The 16620-nt window shown below is 47.9% G+C and overlaps 2 protein-coding genes across 3 annotated transcripts in view; one reads left to right on the top strand and one right to left on the bottom strand.

Moving 5' to 3' along the window:
- Positions 1–3536, bottom strand: part of dop1a (DOP1 leucine zipper like protein A) — a 28603-nt gene extending 25067 nt beyond the window's left edge. Inside the window, exons 1-5 of one of the 2 annotated variants that reach the window (XM_084471740.1) lie at positions 3211–3536; positions 2967–3005; positions 2475–2670; positions 2163–2344; positions 1654–1824 (exon numbers count right to left, since the gene is read on the bottom strand). In XM_084471740.1, coding sequence (XP_084327866.1) covers positions 1654–1824; positions 2163–2344; positions 2475–2612 — 491 coding nt within the window. In that variant the 5' untranslated portion in view covers positions 2613–2670; positions 2967–3005; positions 3211–3536. The remainder of the gene's footprint in view (positions 1–1653; positions 1825–2162; positions 2345–2474; positions 2671–2966; positions 3006–3210) is intronic. The other variant, XM_084471741.1, reaches the window with a different exon arrangement.
- A 496-nt stretch (positions 3537–4032) lies between these two features.
- The window catches only part of ube3d (ubiquitin protein ligase E3D), a 19641-nt gene continuing 7053 nt past the window's right edge, over positions 4033–16620 (top strand). Inside the window, exons 1-9 of the mRNA XM_084471562.1 lie at positions 4033–4324; positions 5022–5221; positions 6145–6235; positions 6815–7037; positions 8198–8270; positions 8518–8596; positions 8808–8916; positions 9347–9528; positions 13818–13956. Coding sequence (XP_084327688.1) covers positions 4242–4324; positions 5022–5221; positions 6145–6235; positions 6815–7037; positions 8198–8270; positions 8518–8596; positions 8808–8916; positions 9347–9528; positions 13818–13956 — 1179 coding nt within the window. The 5' untranslated portion in view covers positions 4033–4241. The remainder of the gene's footprint in view (positions 4325–5021; positions 5222–6144; positions 6236–6814; positions 7038–8197; positions 8271–8517; positions 8597–8807; positions 8917–9346; positions 9529–13817; positions 13957–16620) is intronic.

Raw genomic sequence — 16620 nt, 5'->3', positions numbered from 1 at the left:
GCCTTGTGTTTCATTAGAAATGGAGGATTGGATGTGGAAAGATATAATTGTGTAAATGTGTAAAGTCGTAAAATGTCTGTATGGAGGAAGTGTTTTCTGAGAAGTTCTGATAGGGTTAATTCTGGTGTACTTTTCAGGCAGGGCTCTGGGCTGTTATCTACAAGTCAGGGTGTGGTCAAGTTGTACTAGTGATATCATACAGTCAATAGCTGGTTTCTGAATGTAAACAAGGTTAGCAATTACTGGGCGGTACTGACTACTGTGATAGTGAGCAAACTCAACTGGTTGTAGTGAGTTTGATAGATGTCTGCTTACTTTTATACAGTTGCATGCAAGGGATGTACGTAAAACACATTCACTTCAAGTTCCAATCCTATTCATTAGCGTGGCTCAACAGTAAGGGCACACTCACACTCGGCCATCTGTACCGTGCCTGAGTACATTTGATCGTTTGGCTAGTGTGAGCACGCCATCCGTACTCAAGTACAGTTAAATTCTGTGTGCTCAGTTCACTTCGGAGAGGTGTGCTCACGGTACAGATGCTAATGAGCCGACACGCACACACGCACGGATACACAACCTATGCCGCTTTTCCACCGTAGTACCAGCTCGACTCGACCCGCCTTAATTTGCGTTTCCATTGGCAAAAAAAGTACCCGGTACCTAGTACCGGGTACTTTTTTTAGTACTACCTCCGTCGAGGTTCCAAGCGAGCGGTGTAGGTACTTTTGTGTGACGTAAACAGGCTGCTGGCAACTGATTGGCCAGCGGCTGTAAATGGGAATCACTCAAAGTTAAGTTGTGTCCGGCGTGGTTGGAGTCCACGGACCTGCTCCCGAGGGGGACACTGATCAGAGTTTCGCCGTGTGTGTCGCTCCTTTCCCGGGGCTAGAGTTAGGCTGCGCGTGGTTGTGTGTGTCCGGTGTGGTTGTGTGTGTCCGGCGTGGCTGGAGTCCACGGACCCGCTCCCGAGGATCAGCGTTTCGCTGTTTCGTTTTAGTGTCGTTCCTTTCCCAGGGCTCGAGTTTCGCCTCCATCAACGTTACCGTATTACAACAATAGACGCGCAGTCATTGCACTTTTTATTTTATTTTATTTCCCATCATAACCTTACCCGGGAATCAGGAAATACTCTTGATCAGATTCAGATTTCCCGGGAATCACGTCTCCCGTGATTAAAACCTAATGACGACCCGCCCATGTTGGAGAGGTTCTTTTCTACGACCCGCCCACATTGAAGAGGTACTTTTTTAGATGGAAACGCGACGTGCCTGGAACCAAACCGAGTCGAGTCGAGTCGATACTGTCGGTGGAAAAGCGACACTATATGTACAAGAGGCAACCGTACGGCCCAGTTGAGATTGCCTAGTGTGAGCACAGTCCAGCGGCACAGTGGGGGGGGGGGGGGGCAACTTTGCCTAGTGTTAGTACAGGGCAACTTTGCCTAGTGTGAGTGCGCCCTAAAACACATACTCTAACTTGAATAACTGATTTGCGTATTTCTTTCACCAAGCAGGTTTAGTATGCAAGCTTAGTTAGTTTGTAGTTACATTTTGTTTACCAATAGTAGAACAAAAAATACATCAAAACTACCATTAGCACCTCTGAACACTTTTTTAGACAGAGTTTGAATTGTGTTATTGCTCTGCCCACCTGTCATAGTACTCGGACCCCTCCTCCAGGCCCGGCAGGACACCCGTCAGCAGGCCTTGGAGGCCCGGTTTCAGCGTCTTGCCCAGGGGGAGGTAGTAGGTCTCGTAGAGACCCAGAAGGGCCGGTTTCACAGACATCGCCGCATTGGACAGTAAAGGGAACAGCCCGGCACTACAGTGGCAGAAGGGGAAGTACTGCATTAACTTCTGAATGGTCATGATGAAGAAATGTCCATGGTAAGGACACATGGTTTATTTCATATTAAGGTTGATCTGATCAGGATTGTTCTGGCCGATCACCGCACACAGTACCGGCTGATAGCGATAAAGGGTCCATTTTAAGCCCTCAACTTATCGTGTAGCATTATTTATTTATTGAACTTTTCTTATCAACATTGTGTATTTACTACAGACTGACAACGAAACTCAACCACACAATCGGGGGTTGATGGATCGGAGCACCCTTGTATTTAACGTGTAGTTAGATAGAGGTATCAGTGGTGACAGTACCTGTAAAGAAAGAGATCTTTGGCCAGCCTCTTGGGTCCTATGATCTTGAAGATGATCTCGTAGGTCTCCAGTGCCTTGCGGTGGACCCCGCTGGGCAGGGCCGGGTGTAGGCATTGGGCCAGACGTTTGCCAATCGTCAGCTTCTTGGGAACCACCTGGTACTTTGCATTGTTCTGCAATACCTTGAAACCCAATCCCCACAAATATGGAGTATTAGCCAAGCCTTTTCACCTTACATTCATGTAACTGTGAGTGAAAGAAATCAAGGTAACTACACCACAACAAGACACAAGGACAGAGGATCAGGTGTACCTTGTTGAGCTTGCCCAGCGCAGAGATGAGATCGGCCCATTCACTGGAGTACTCAAAGTTCTTCAAGGCCTTGTCCACAGCTGCCACATAGTTTCTGTACTTGGAGTCGCTGAGCAGCTCCACTTCCTCTGTGTTCATTCTCCCGGGTGACGATTCTGATACTGCACGACACTAAGCAAGCATATGTGCATCACACCTGTATAGGGCGAAGAAGATGACGAAGAAAACTGATCAAAGATGAACAGGTAGACACAGTCACTGATTAAAAGTGATGGCTGTTGGATCATGGTTTGTGTTCGTTAACTGACAAACCATGCCATTAAAACTTTATTAAAATAATGCAATGTCAAGCACATTGGGATATAAGTTGAAATGTGAACTAAAAATAAATATGGATTAGGGTTAGGGTTAGTGTTTTCAGACACATACTTTATGAAAAAAGGCAGTTCAGAGATAAACAAACATTCCGAGACCAGTAGCAGTTCGACGTACCAGCAGATCACCTGTTATCCTCGACAGAACATTCATCGCCTGCGGGATAGAAAATAAATGGGTTGAGTAAACTAAGTTACATGAAGGTGAATGGAGGGCCATTTGAGACGGTAATAATGCCTAAGGGGGGAGGCGCTGCTTTCGGTTAGCTGGGTACATCCAAGCTACCTCACACATGAACTGTAACCAGCGATTCCAACCCCACTCACTCATCATTCATAACGCGACCAGAATTCAAGCTCACCGCTATTGAATTTCTGTCCACCGCCGTCCTGCATTCGTATGTAAACTACGTCACTTTAAAAAAGGGCTGTCAAAGCCTAAATCCGGCAGCTAGCCAATGTGAGCGGCAGTATGTCCAAGAGACGCAAGATGCTGCGGTGGCTCAGCTGCTGGGCCCCGGCTAAAATGTCGCTCAATTTAACTACCTGTGTGTTGCATAACACGACTGCACAGGTCACGTGGTGGAAATATGGCTCACTGTGCTCTACATAGTGTCGGCATTTTAAGAGATTCCTCCTCGGTTATTCAAAAACGACCCTAGACATCACCGTGGTTCAGCATCCAGGAAGGAAGAAACACAAAGCGATTGACAGCTCCCAGGCTGCATTGCGGATTGGTTGCGCGTATGCTACGTAGTGGGCGTATCTACCTCGTTCCCAGGCGTTCTCGTTCTCGTCTCATAAGAAAGCCTGAAACGGGATGCTTACAATGAGCGTTATGGGCGAGAGGGCAAGAGAGAGAGAGTGGGGCGGGACTTTCAGTTCGACGGATTTAGCGGCGGGAGAGAGAGGGCGGGCCTTACAGTTACATGTGTTTAGCGGCACGTGAGAAAGAGTGGGCGGGACCTTGGATCAGGGGATATCCGTTTCTCTTACATGTCATTTTATGCTTTCGGATATTGCCATACTCGTATACTTCCCAACTTCCCCTTAGAACTGTTATGTGGCGCACACAGCTCATGGGAAGTTGTAAGAAGCCGGAAGTAGCATTGCGCTAGTCCGGGATAACGCTACAATTCAGTATCTTCTCCCAGACTAGTTTCAGGGACGGCAGCTACTACGTCCCATTGAATGAATTGTGTGGTTGGACGTTCGGTTCAAGCGTGGAGATAACTTTGCATTGTCCGTGTTTCTGATCGTTTTATCTTTCAAAACACGCCATTATCGATAGTCCATTTTTGACAGTGTTTAGTGTTTCCGTTATTTTTTGCACGGGATTGAGTGATAGTGCGTGTTACAGATCGTGTGGCTGAGGCCCAACACATGCGTGGGGATGTCAGCGACGAGAACAACAAGAAGAATTGGACTATTCGTAGAGCTCAGAAAGAGACTGAAAACGGGACTGCTTATTATCGGGTAATAAACGTGTTTGCCATTGAGGTCTTGTTCCTCGTCTTCTCTTGGAGGCCAGGCAAGCTAAGCTAATAGCAAGCAAGTCCAGCATCCATGATCCATGATGCTATAGTCTTACCCTAGACATGTACATCATTATGCAACATTTAAGAGTTATTTTGTCTTCAGATGTTAATAGAAATCCCAAGATCTAGTCCCTGGAGACTTGCGGTAACGTAAAGTTGATCAATAAGTTGCATGAATCCCACGTTGTATGAGCTCAAACGGACACTAGATGGCGTTAGAGTTTTGATCGTACTGTACGATCGAGTCGATCTTACTGTACATGAGTTTACCTCCTTTTTAATAAGATTTAAAGTCTTAATTTTTAAACATCCATGTGCTTAATGTATATAAACGCTTCACATTAATTGGCATTGGTGTAGGACCCTGTTTAAAGGTACAAAGGAATAGGTGCATCAAGTAAGTGTTTCCACTGAATAGATATATGCTATCAAATTGTTGCTCTGTGATTTCGCTGAGGATGTACATGGAAGTATCCACAATATTGCATAACACATCTGCAATATTGTGTGTGGAATCCATGACGACTGCACGACTGCAAACAAAAAGTGTTTTGCAGTGCAGCCCACTGGAGTAGAGTTGCACTGCAGACTTACAATACACAATGCAATAAACTCATGTCTCTTGCGTCCTCCAGGAAAGATCTTGTCAACGACCCAACTGAGGTGCGCGTTGCAGGAGGCGATGGCTCGCTTGATATTTCCACGGCCCACGGCCTGTTAAGCCTTGCGCTGCCAGCAGGTGTCAGCCTGGAGCCGGGAAGCTGCGTGCAGACAGCCTGCGACGAGGAACTACATTTCAGAATGCGTATCAATGTAGACCAAAGCACAAATGAAGGTAATCTTCACAATAATGGACCCCTAGCACCAACACACACACACACCCCAAACAATATATATATATATATATATATATATATATGGGTGTCATCTGAGCCAGTACTATACACAATCATATATACCCCACTTGAGAGTGCCAATATGCAAGGAAATAATTTATTCTAAGTACACAACTAGCCAAGTCTTTACACAATTTAAAACCGTCACAGCTGTTTGCCCGAAAATAAACAAAAACGTTCAATAAGATACATGATCCTCCGCTCCAAGGAGGTCCCCGCAAAGAAGTTAACAGCAGCCTGGAGAGCTGTGACAAATCGAATCCCGCCAGATTGATGGCAGCACCCTACCAAGGCTGGCAATCGCCACCCAGGGTTTTATTGACTGTGGTGCTCTGTAGTACAAAAATGAGCCCACACTTTGATAACTTTGAACTTGTTTATCCGCTTGTTCCTTAACCCCCTACACCACTCTATCCCACCTCTTCACCCCCCCCACCGCACCCCCACAAACCTCACATCTCCACCCAACCTAACATCTCCATCCCACCTCTTCAACCCCTTACCCCAAACCTCACATCTCCACCCCCTCTCTCCCCCCCACCTCATATTTCCATCCCACCTCTCCACCTTAACCCCGACCATCTCACCTCTCCGCACCACTCCAACCGACCCCCCCCACGACCCCCCCCACCTCTCCCCCCGTCCAACCCTATCTCATCTGTCCGGCCCACCTCTCCGCCCCACCCAACCCTACCTCTCCGACCCATCTCATCTCTCCACACCACCCCAACCGACCCCAACTCTTCCCCCCCACCCCACCGCCACGCCATCCCTCCACCACCCCACTTCCCCTCTATTCACCACCTCACCGACCCCACCTCTTCACCACGCCCAACCCCACCTCACCTCTTCACCGAACCAGAGGGCATTGGCAGCCCGATAGAGAGACTCCAGACCAAGGATAGTTACTGCTTCCACTGTCAGGGCTGCAGGACCCGGCTGCTGGATGACAGGTGAGATGGGGTGAGGGTGTGTTCCAGGAAACCCTGATCTTATTAATGACCTTGTCTTTGGGAAGAGGAGCACTTATTGATAGTTGTGACCCAGCTGCAGGGAGCAAGAGATTCATAAAGTGAGGACAAGCTGGAGAAGAGTCTGTGACGACTTTGTCCCGAATAGGTCGGGTGAAGCTGGATTTAGTGGGTGATTAGTGGGCGTAGTTAAAAAGGCTATGTTGTATTTTCGCTGAATGTCACTTGCTCTGGCTCCATCGAGACGCTTCCCCTGGCTAAGTGATTATAAAATGGGCGTCTAAAAATGTCAGGCTGTCTGCATTTCCACAAAGGAACATAATACAAAATATGTCCTTTCATCCTGAATGTATTTTCCAGATAGCCTTCACATATCTTTGTATTCCTGCCAAGTTCCTCGTTTTGTTTCTCTTCTCTCGATCTCTCTTTGAAAAGATTCCTGAGCAACGGGATATCTGTTGAAATAAATCCACTCCACCAGACTATTATTGAAAAGCACAATGTCGCCTCTTCCCTTGACACACTGCCTGTTCTGGCGTTCCTTAACCTCGTCCATCTTAGGGTGTTCCAGCGTGTGCTCCCCCTCCCCAATGGCAACTGGAACGCCATCGTGGACGACTGGTGCTGCCACCCGGACCCCTTCGCCAACCTGAAGCTGCTGCCCCGGGCCCAGGACTGCCTGCTGGGCGACACCTTCTTCCTCCTCACCAGAGACCCCAGTTGCCAGGACACTCTGGTGGAGGAAGTGACCCGTGCCGGCACCGATGACAGCCAGGATCCAAAGGTGATTTAACAACGTGTCCACGATCTGACAGTGTTTCCCAACATTTATTTCTGGGGACCCACTTTTTGGAAAGGACCCACCATCGCGACCCAATTCACAATAGGCCTAGCGATGAGAAGAGACACGTTGCACGTGATGTAACGTTGACATTTATCACTGCCATTGACCCATCACTTTACACTGGGCTTATTGAATTAGAGACCTATTGAATTGATGAGCTGCACATGTCAAAGAGTAATTTCTTTGATACATTTATGTTTTGCACTTTAGGTGAAACAAAAAAAACGAAATGTTATAATCTTTCCAGGCTCAATATTTTTTCATATAATAAGTACAACCAACAGAATTGAGCCTATATCATCCTGTTAATATTGGATTAATTTTATTATAATAATCATAGCAGCACATTTAATATCAAAAAATATTTAAATAATCATTCCTATAATATTGTAAGGCATAAACACAATGGTGTAAGCCAGTGAGATTTGGGCTGACCGTGATGAGTGTAGCGGCAATCCTGATCACGAGAGCTCAAGTATCTTTTGCTATGCAGATAAGGTCTGTCTTTTCTTTCATACCAAAAGATTTCTGCCTGGTACAAGATAGGCCGTCAGATGAAGAGATCAACGGTTGTGATTGGTCGGTCTATCTCGTACCGGGACCTTATCTGCAGAGCCAATGAAACATGAGCTCACAACATTCGTCTGGTTCCCAGGATCCAATCCTGAGTCCCTATTGGTAGAAACCGTCACACCCCATGTGTTGAAAAGATGTACTGTAGATGAAACAAATCAGATTTTGCAAATGTGTTTTGCCACCCATTTGAAATCCTGTGCTAACCACTCACTTCAGAAACACTGATCTAACAGACCGACACGTGACACGACGTGACGCATGCACGTAGCCATGGTGACCACGTGCCTATCATCACTCTAATTGCCATCTTCAAAGTCAAACTCTCTGGCAGTCTGCACCATGAGGATTGATAAGTCCCCTTCTCCATTATTCACCTTCTTCATAAGTGACACGAGTGCACGACTGAGAGGGGAATAAAAGATGACTACCCTGTCTCCAACAATGAGGCAGAAATTATTGATTTGTGTGTGTGTGTGTGTGTGTGATATTTTTATATAATTTATTTGCTTTGTGTCTGTATTTAGAAATCCTGCCGCAGACTGGTGAGCGTCTCCTGCCAGAGTTGTTCCACTGTGCTGGGAGAGGCCCTTGCTCCAGGTACAGTCAGCACCTCTCCAGCTCAATCTCTCCGCTCTTTCTCCCTCTTTTTCTCATGTCCACACCCACGCATATAAATATACACGGTGCACGGGTGATTCGTTTTGGTTTAGGTTGAAAAAATAAATAATAGTGTGTGTCTTCCAATAACCTACATGACCACAGGCTGCATGAAGTCAATGTGTGCTGACCTATTGGACCTCTCTTCCTGTCCTCCACCACTGTGTCCCATTCGTTCCCTCCGCAGACAGCCTGAAGTTTTACATCACCCAGGTTGTGGTGGATCTCACCGTGGGCGGGAGCCAGGTAGAGGCCACTGTCAGCAGGTGGGTGGCTCACAAATGCTTGTCTTGCACTGAAGGGTGGAGGTGCAGGCAGTCTAAACGGGATAGCACTAGGCTTTGTCTCGGGTGATGACGGATCCATTTTTAAAAATGATCGCATCCTTACTTTTTACTCTCCTGTCAGTGCATATTATATGTTCTTACTTTCGTCCCCGCTGACCACTGTCTGGTTCGCTCCATCCCGTCATTCCAGATCTCTGTTCCTGGAGCAGAGCATCGCGGCCAGGATGCTGGAGCTCTCCAACACACTTAGTGTCTTCCACTTCGCCATCCAGACTCCTGATGAGAAGCCCTTCTTACTGGTAGGGCCGCATTGTGATCAGGGAGACGGGATTGAGTCGTGTGTGTGTGCTCACCTCTTGGTCCCTTATCGCACGGTATCTGAGTGCTGCGTGTGGGCCCATGCTAACATGGGAATTGGCTGCAACCACTCTGAACTCCGAGTACTCTTAAAAGTGGAGTCAGGGTTCCACAATTAACTTTTTAAATGTCAAATTACTTTTTGCTTGAAAAATCTACCGGCCAGCACTCCAGCCTAGTCATTATGTTAAAGTGGAGTGGTGTCGTTTTATATTTGCTAGTGTGTGTGTATTTCTTCCCATATGCGAGTTGGCTTAGTTCTATTCCTCCCTCATCCCTCGGTTACATGCTTTCCTCCAACTCCAAAGACACGGTAGTTCCCATCTATAAGAAGCATTGCGTGACTTAACCCACACCCCCGTCGTCTCCCAGATCTGGCTGCTGAACACGGACTCCATCATGGCGTCGGTGGCGGAGGCGTCCGTCCGCCAGGTGGATGGCTCCGTCTCCCCGGTGCCCAAAGAAGCTGACGGGGAGGGTCTGTCGAGCCGGGCCTGTCCAGCCCTCAAACTCCTCTGGATCGTCTGCTCCGATGAGGGCATCGCCCAGAGAGAGTAAGTCCGGAATCATCCCGCCTCCCCTGGGCCCCTCTTCCCCCCAACACTATCCGTCTCCGATTTGCTCTCCTTAATCTCGTCCTGTCGTCTTCCCCCGGGCGCGTGAGCTACTCCATCAACTGCCGTCTCGTTACGACCCCCTTTCCGACAAAGGATGAAAGACGACTCCATAGCCCAGCCTCATTACTTTGGAGACTCTCAGTACGTTTACATGCACAGCTTAATCCGATTAAAGCCATAGTTTGACTATGCTCCGCAATTGGACAACTGCAATTGTCCGGGTATACATGGCGGTGAGTAAATCGATTCATTGGCCGAAGCGTGTCATGCCCCTGTACGATAGGTGGCACTGTGCCAATTTCAACTAGTGGTAATAGAACCACTGGTTGACCTCTTTACGTCACCAGCAACAACAAACTCGGGCGGCATTCGAGAAAGATGTTTTCAGTAGACGGCTGTCAGTTCACTTAGGGTCCATATAATTTCTCAGACGCTCCATTGTTCTGACCTCTCGGTCGTATGCGGACTCCTCCAGCTGCTCTGCTGGCGGAGGAGTCTGCATACGACCGAGAGGTTGGAGAAATGATATGGACCCGAAGTGAACTGACAACTGTCTGCTGAAACATCGCTTTCTCCTCCATGTTCGTTTCAATCTGGCCTTCAGAGAAAGCCAAAGTTAATCTCCCAATTCCTTTTTCCCCATGGCCCTTTACTTGTTGTGGAAGTACCAGAGAGTCGGAGAACCCGACGCAGTCTGTAAGATTCATAATATCAGAGAATACCCCCGTCAGTTCGGCCGCGGCGTAATGAATGAATAAAGATTGTAGTTATTTTACAACCTTGTTGATGAGAAACATTTAGAAAAACATGTACTTTTAATTCAGCCTTGGCTGAAATCGAAGCGTAGTGTGTACTGAATGCATGTTGATGATGATACACTCCTTATAGGGGTTAACTACATTGGCACGACACCGGCTTTTTCCATCTTCTGCGCCAGCTTTTTAAATAAATCGCCTATCCGAAGTGAGTTGACAGCTGTCTACTGAAAACATCTTTCTCCCACCGGAATAGCCCCTCCGCCGCCCGTCCGTATACGGCATTCCCCGCTACGGTGCAATAAATGAATAAAGATCGTAACATGTTGGGAGAAAAAAACATTTATTTTGACAGATGTGCCCGAAGTTACTACTTTACAACCTTGTTGATGACCCACATTTAGAAAAACATGTACTTTTAATTCAGCTTTGGTGAAATTGAAGCGTAGTGTCTGTGTGCTTCCACCTTTAATGAATGCATGCCATGCGCGCTCCCGCGGCCGGGACACAATTCTTATAGGGGATAACTACATTCAATGGCTTCCTCCATCTTCTGCGCCACCTTTTTAAATAAATCACTGTTTCTTGTTTTATTTTTTATCGTCTCCTTCTACTTCCGGCTCACGGCCCCGGGAAAAGATCTCGAGCATGGGTAGAACGCAATTCAACGCATAATCCAATTAGACTCCGTACATGCACGCTTAACTCGACTATGAATCGCATTATCTAGGGTTCTTAATTCGAATATGAGTAACCCAATTCGATTCGATTTTAGCTCGACTAAGGTGTATACATGCATCTTAATAATCAAATCATAGTTGGACTAAGACAATAATTAGACTTTCTTGAGTGTCATGTAAACGCACTCTCTCTGTTTACCGCCTTTCCTGGGCCGTCACACGCGTAAGCTTTCCCCCCCACCGGTGTCGCCTGTCCCCAGCCCCCCCCACTACCTCAAACGGGGGGGGGGGGGGGGGGGGGAGTCTCCGTCTGACTGCAGTGATCCACCGGAGGAGAGACGTCGGGTGTGGGAGGGAATGGATGTCCTGCCACCTCGCGGTGCCAGCGCGGTTCCAAAATAACGCTCCGTCCTCATTACTCCGACCCAACGTTCACTCGCTCGCTTATCCAGTCCTCCGCCCCCCTCGTCCCCAGGCGGATGTATAGGACAGACGTGATGCGACGGGTGGGTGGGAGAGTGGTGGGGGGGTAATCTGCGTGTTCCGCAGCCTCCTGAGAGGCTCCCTCGGTCTATGACAGGCCCTCCAAGCAGACAGGAGTTCATTAGGGCTAACATGTTCCTTGAAAGATAGGCCGGTCCCGTCCAGAACGAGGGGACACGCAGAGGAGCCAAACTGCTAAATAAGGATGAATAATGACGTAAAGTTGATGAATAATTAAAATCCCATTAGTTGTTTAAAGGGATATCCGGGGAAAAAAACTGGCAGTACCTAGAGACGAGTGTGCCAGTATTTGTTCCAAGGCTGATGGCAAAGAAAAGGACACATTTTCTTGCTTGTTTTCTAAGTGTTTTATTTATAGGCTTGACAGGCTTTAATGCTGAAAAACTTTGATATCATTCAACTCTTTTCTTGGCACAAAGTCTGCAATATGGGTGACAGCTGAGGGAAAATGCTAAGCCCGCACGAGCGACATCAGGGAACCGGCCACGTTTTTGAAAGGATTTGGCTCCAGGATCAATGGCTCCTTTTTAAGTAAACTCAGCTTGTCAGTTACTTTTACTACTCGCTTGAAAGTCGCAGGTCCCTTGATGTGACGGCAGAATTAAGATTCTGCTCGTAGGTAGGTAGTGCTCCCAGTGCAGAGGTGCCCCAATTCTGGCAAATTAGTATTGTTAATGGGAATGCAGCCAAAATTCCCCGCCAGGACACTGCTCAGAGGATAGGTTGAGGTTTTTTTCCGACCCTATTAAAATGCCTCTCATTTGAGCATTATGAGACTCCTCTTGAGGTACTGTAGCGTGTAGCTTCACACTTGGCGTTGACATTTACGATTCTCCTGTGTGTTCTGTAGATGGACCAGCTTTATACTTCCCATGGAAGTAGTTTCAGCACCTTTCTAGAATACTGTGCATTGCAGGGATGTTGCAAACAATTCCTTTAATTTAGGCTTAATCAAATTAATTGTCTAGTCTGTAAAATGTAATACTTAATACCTGTTGCAAGTTGCCAAGTTCGAAAGTTGATGTGTATGCTCTGTCTTGTGAACAACACGAGAATTGTCAACCCACTAATCCAAGAATCAGTTAATTGTTTGCTATGTATTGTGAGACTGGGTACCCCCAGCCCGTTCTGCCGAATATTTGAATTTGCCCTGCAGCAGGGGCTGGAGAGGAGCAATACTTTTTTTCCTGTTTCCTAATACAAGATCCTAATATAAGATGCCTGTTTTCGTGATAATCGGAGGTGGTATTTAGTGCTTAACCTGAGCCTAGTTGTATAGGAGTGAAGATCCCTGAAACCAAAGTGTGTGTGTGTGTGTGTGTGTGTGTGTGTGTGTGTGTGTGTGTGTGTGTGTGTGTGTGTGTGTGTGTGTGTGTGTGTGTGTGTGTGTGTGTGCGCATGCAGCATTGCTGTGGCCGTGTGTGGGGTCGTGATTAAGGGCTGTGTTGCGGTCAGCCTTATTAGAGGGCCGCGTGAGATATTGCCGGGGCCTTTATCTGGCAGGGCCAGGTCCTTTCAGGACAACAACGCACACATGGTTAAATGTCACCTCAATGAAACCCAGAGCCTGCCACATATTCTGACAAGGCATCCATCCTTGACCCCCCACCCGCCGCCCCCTGCTGTCTTCCTCTTATCTGACTCGTACACTCAGCAAGGCTGACATTATCGCACAACATCAGTCCTGTTTTAGTGCAGCACTGGTAAACCTCCACTGGGGAAGGCTTGACGTCATTTGGATGAGAACTGCAACGGTGATATAATGTCTGGTTCTAGCCACTGGCTGCCGCTGTAGCTGTGTACAGTTGTGTCAGAGGTACAAGTCACCATGATTCAGGGTACATAATAGCTCATCTGGCATCCAGCAGCCTTACTATGCTATAGCAGAACTCCTTGGGGGAGACGGCACAAGACCTGGGCCTGAAACCAAAAATTGCATGGGGTGGAGGAGGGGAGACACCTTGTGTCCTGTTTCGCTACAGAGGTTTTCTCCCAAAGCAAACTGCTGAAGATATCCAAAGGGGATTTGATTAAGTGTATTTCTATAGCGGCCAGTCTACAGGGTTGTTGATTTGAAGCCTTTACAGACACTTTTCTTTTGTTGCTGTTTACTACCAGTGCTGGTAGTTTGTGTTCGCCAATCACGTGCCTCCAGCAACATGATTGTTCGAAACAAATAAGAAGAGAAACGCCACATTCAACAAGATTTCAGCTCATCTGCTGTCAACTAAAGCGGTATCTTTGAGACTACACGGCAGCGCGTTAATACATACATTGTGGGTTTCAGCATCGTTCAGAGCTGGGAGACCAACGCCATCGGCCACCCCCTGATCCTGCCGCTGATGGTGTGTGAGGAGCTGCTGCAGGCCATGGAGGACACCAACGCCCTGCTGCCGTCCGTGCTGCGACACATGAGGTCCTACCAGGTGAGACTGCAGGGGGACACACACGCACACACATGCACGACGCACACACATGAGAGAGAGAGAGAGAGAGAGAGAGAGAGAGAGAGAGAGAGAGAGAGAGAGAGAGAGAGAGAGAGAGAGAGAGAGAGAGAGAGAGAGAGAGAGAGAGAGAGAGAGAGAGAGAGAGAGAGAGAGAGAGAGAGAGAGAGAGAGAGAGAGAGAGAGAGAGAGAAATTGGTGAATACTGCAGGTTCCATCCTAGACACGCACACCTTGGTTTCCTATGCATTGTAAGCTACTAGGCAGCCTAATTATGTTTTGGTCCTAGTAAGGAGGTGTGCTCGTAAAATGGAATATATTGGGTTATCATATGTAATTAGCAGGTTTCTGACAGTTTCGTTGCTGAGCATGACAAAATGCACCCCATTAGTGGGCCTTCAAACACTCTTCCAGCTGCCAGAGATCATTTAGTTCATATGGCTGGAATGTCTTGCCGTGATGAAGCCGTGCTCCATGACGGCTGACTACCATGGAATTTATTAATTTCAGGATTCAGAGCCCTTTAGTGGATAAAAATACCACACAGAATTTGCTGAGTATAGTTTTCAGTTTGTACTTTTGTCAGGATTTCAACTCTATGCACCTGTGGGGACACCAAGAGTATAATTAGCGGGAACTGCCTTAGGAAACCGTTTGATTTGGAAATAAGCGCTGCCTAGCTGTGCCTTCGCTGTTTTCTCCTGCCGACAGTTGCCAAGTAATTATCATCATTACCTGTTGAAGAACGTCTAGGAGAGGAGACTCCAGCACCCTTTTATGCATCAGCTTTTGCCTTTTATCGAATGAGGCGGCATGCAGAATAATGTACAGCTAGCACAACCTGGTCCTGCTGTTCTCTTCTCTTTTGTTGGATTTCATGCGACGCTGTCACTGAAGAAATAAAAGTGCATTACATAAGAAAGCGTTCACACACACACACACACACACACACACACACACATGCTTGGACTTATTCACTTACTCTCCAAAAAAGGTTACTCTCCAAAAAGTTGGGGCCCAAGATGATTCTCTTGGTGGTAAGCAATGCCGCGATCCAAGAATATTCTCTCCCCCAAAATAATGTTAATTCCTTGAAACCGCGCTCATTGTTAGATGTGTTGATGTTCAGGATATATCTGGGTGTGTTTATTGTAACGCAGCATCGGACACACGTGTGTTTTGCAGCTCTTATGGCAGTCAATCTGAACAAACCTTTCGAACCTACCTCCCAAACCACCCCCTAAAAGCCTTTCTCTGTGGAATTAGATTGTGGTTCTTCTGTGCATCTGGAGTCGCGCAGAATGCTATATTCATGTTTCCACTGTTGCCGCCTGGCTCATATCATAAAGGTAGAATGCTCTGGGCAGACAATTACTACTGGTTTCCTTTCCCCATACCACAACCCCTCCCCCCCCCCCCCCAGCCCCAGGATGGTGTAATTCAATTTCCAGGCTTGGTGACGTCTCACTGCGGCACGACGCACACTTCCACAGAGCGCTCCGCTGTTACCCAACGCTCTCCCCCCCCCTCACACAGAGGACCTGAAGCCCTCTGCACACTGTGGTTCATCTGGGAGACCGCGAGAAGGGCCACTCTGCGCTTACACAAAGGAACCCATGTGGGTTTATGCTGAACAGTGCTAATAAACGAGCCGTACTCTCTGGTTCCCAGGGAGCAGAACTCCCCACCACCACAGACCACAGGGGGGTGCGGAGGAGGGGGGTAATGCAATCACAAAGTCATCCCGTGTTACCAGAGATGGTCTGAGAGAGCCACGGCAGAGCCAGGGACAGCAGGGCGAAGGGGGGGGGGGCTGGTGCATTTAGAGTGATGGCGCTGTGTGAGGCGGCGATAAGGATCTGAAAGGGTGGCTTCATCCGCTAGAGGATGGGGGTGAGGGTCGTGTTGGAAATGGAAAAGACGGGGGACGGCCTGAAAGCATTTAAGCGAGTCCAGGGGCCACCACAGTTGTAGACCCACCGTGTGAATATGTGTGTGTGTGTGTGTGTGTTGTCTTCTTGCGTGTGCAGGCTTGGGGCATCTGTGCTGCGTAACTTGATCAAAGCTTGCTCTCTCTCTCTCTCTCCCCCCACCCCACCCCCTCCCCCCCCCCCCCACCCCCCTGGTTATTATGTTCTCTGGTATTACGTAGAATGTTCTGCTACTGTTCCTGACCCTTCCCCCCGCCCACCCAGTGCCTTTTGCCTCGCCAGTGTAATGGGATGTATTTTCAGGCTCTTAAGTGCAACCCTCTTACTGGACAGACAACACCCGCACCATGCATTTCACACACATTCACACGTTAATCCGCGGCCAGAAACGGTTTCCAGCCGTTAGAATGGTGTTAGAATGTGATTGATGCATAACTATGGCCCCATCTGCGCATCACACCACCGCACATTGTGGAAACTCGATGCCTCACCCAAGATGCCCGGTCTGGATTCATTAAATGTGAGATGGTGCTGGCAGAACGCTCGCCATAACAATGGGAGAAAGTGACTGCGAGGTTCTGAGGCTGAGCTTGCATGCGTGTGAATGCGCCAGTTTCCAGAAGGAGAGTCAAGAGAGACATTTTTAATCAAGGTGCTCCTTTATTGGAGCCCTTGTGCCTGTTTCATTGAACATTTGGAAAGGCAAATCAGAGTC

This window comes from Micromesistius poutassou, assembly GCF_964030765.1.
Source record: "Micromesistius poutassou genome assembly, chromosome: 8".
Classification (NCBI taxonomy): Eukaryota; Metazoa; Chordata; class Actinopteri; order Gadiformes; family Gadidae; genus Micromesistius; species Micromesistius poutassou.
The sequence above is the reverse complement of the archived record's forward strand: the minus strand, read 5'-3'. Positions and strand labels throughout refer to the sequence as shown.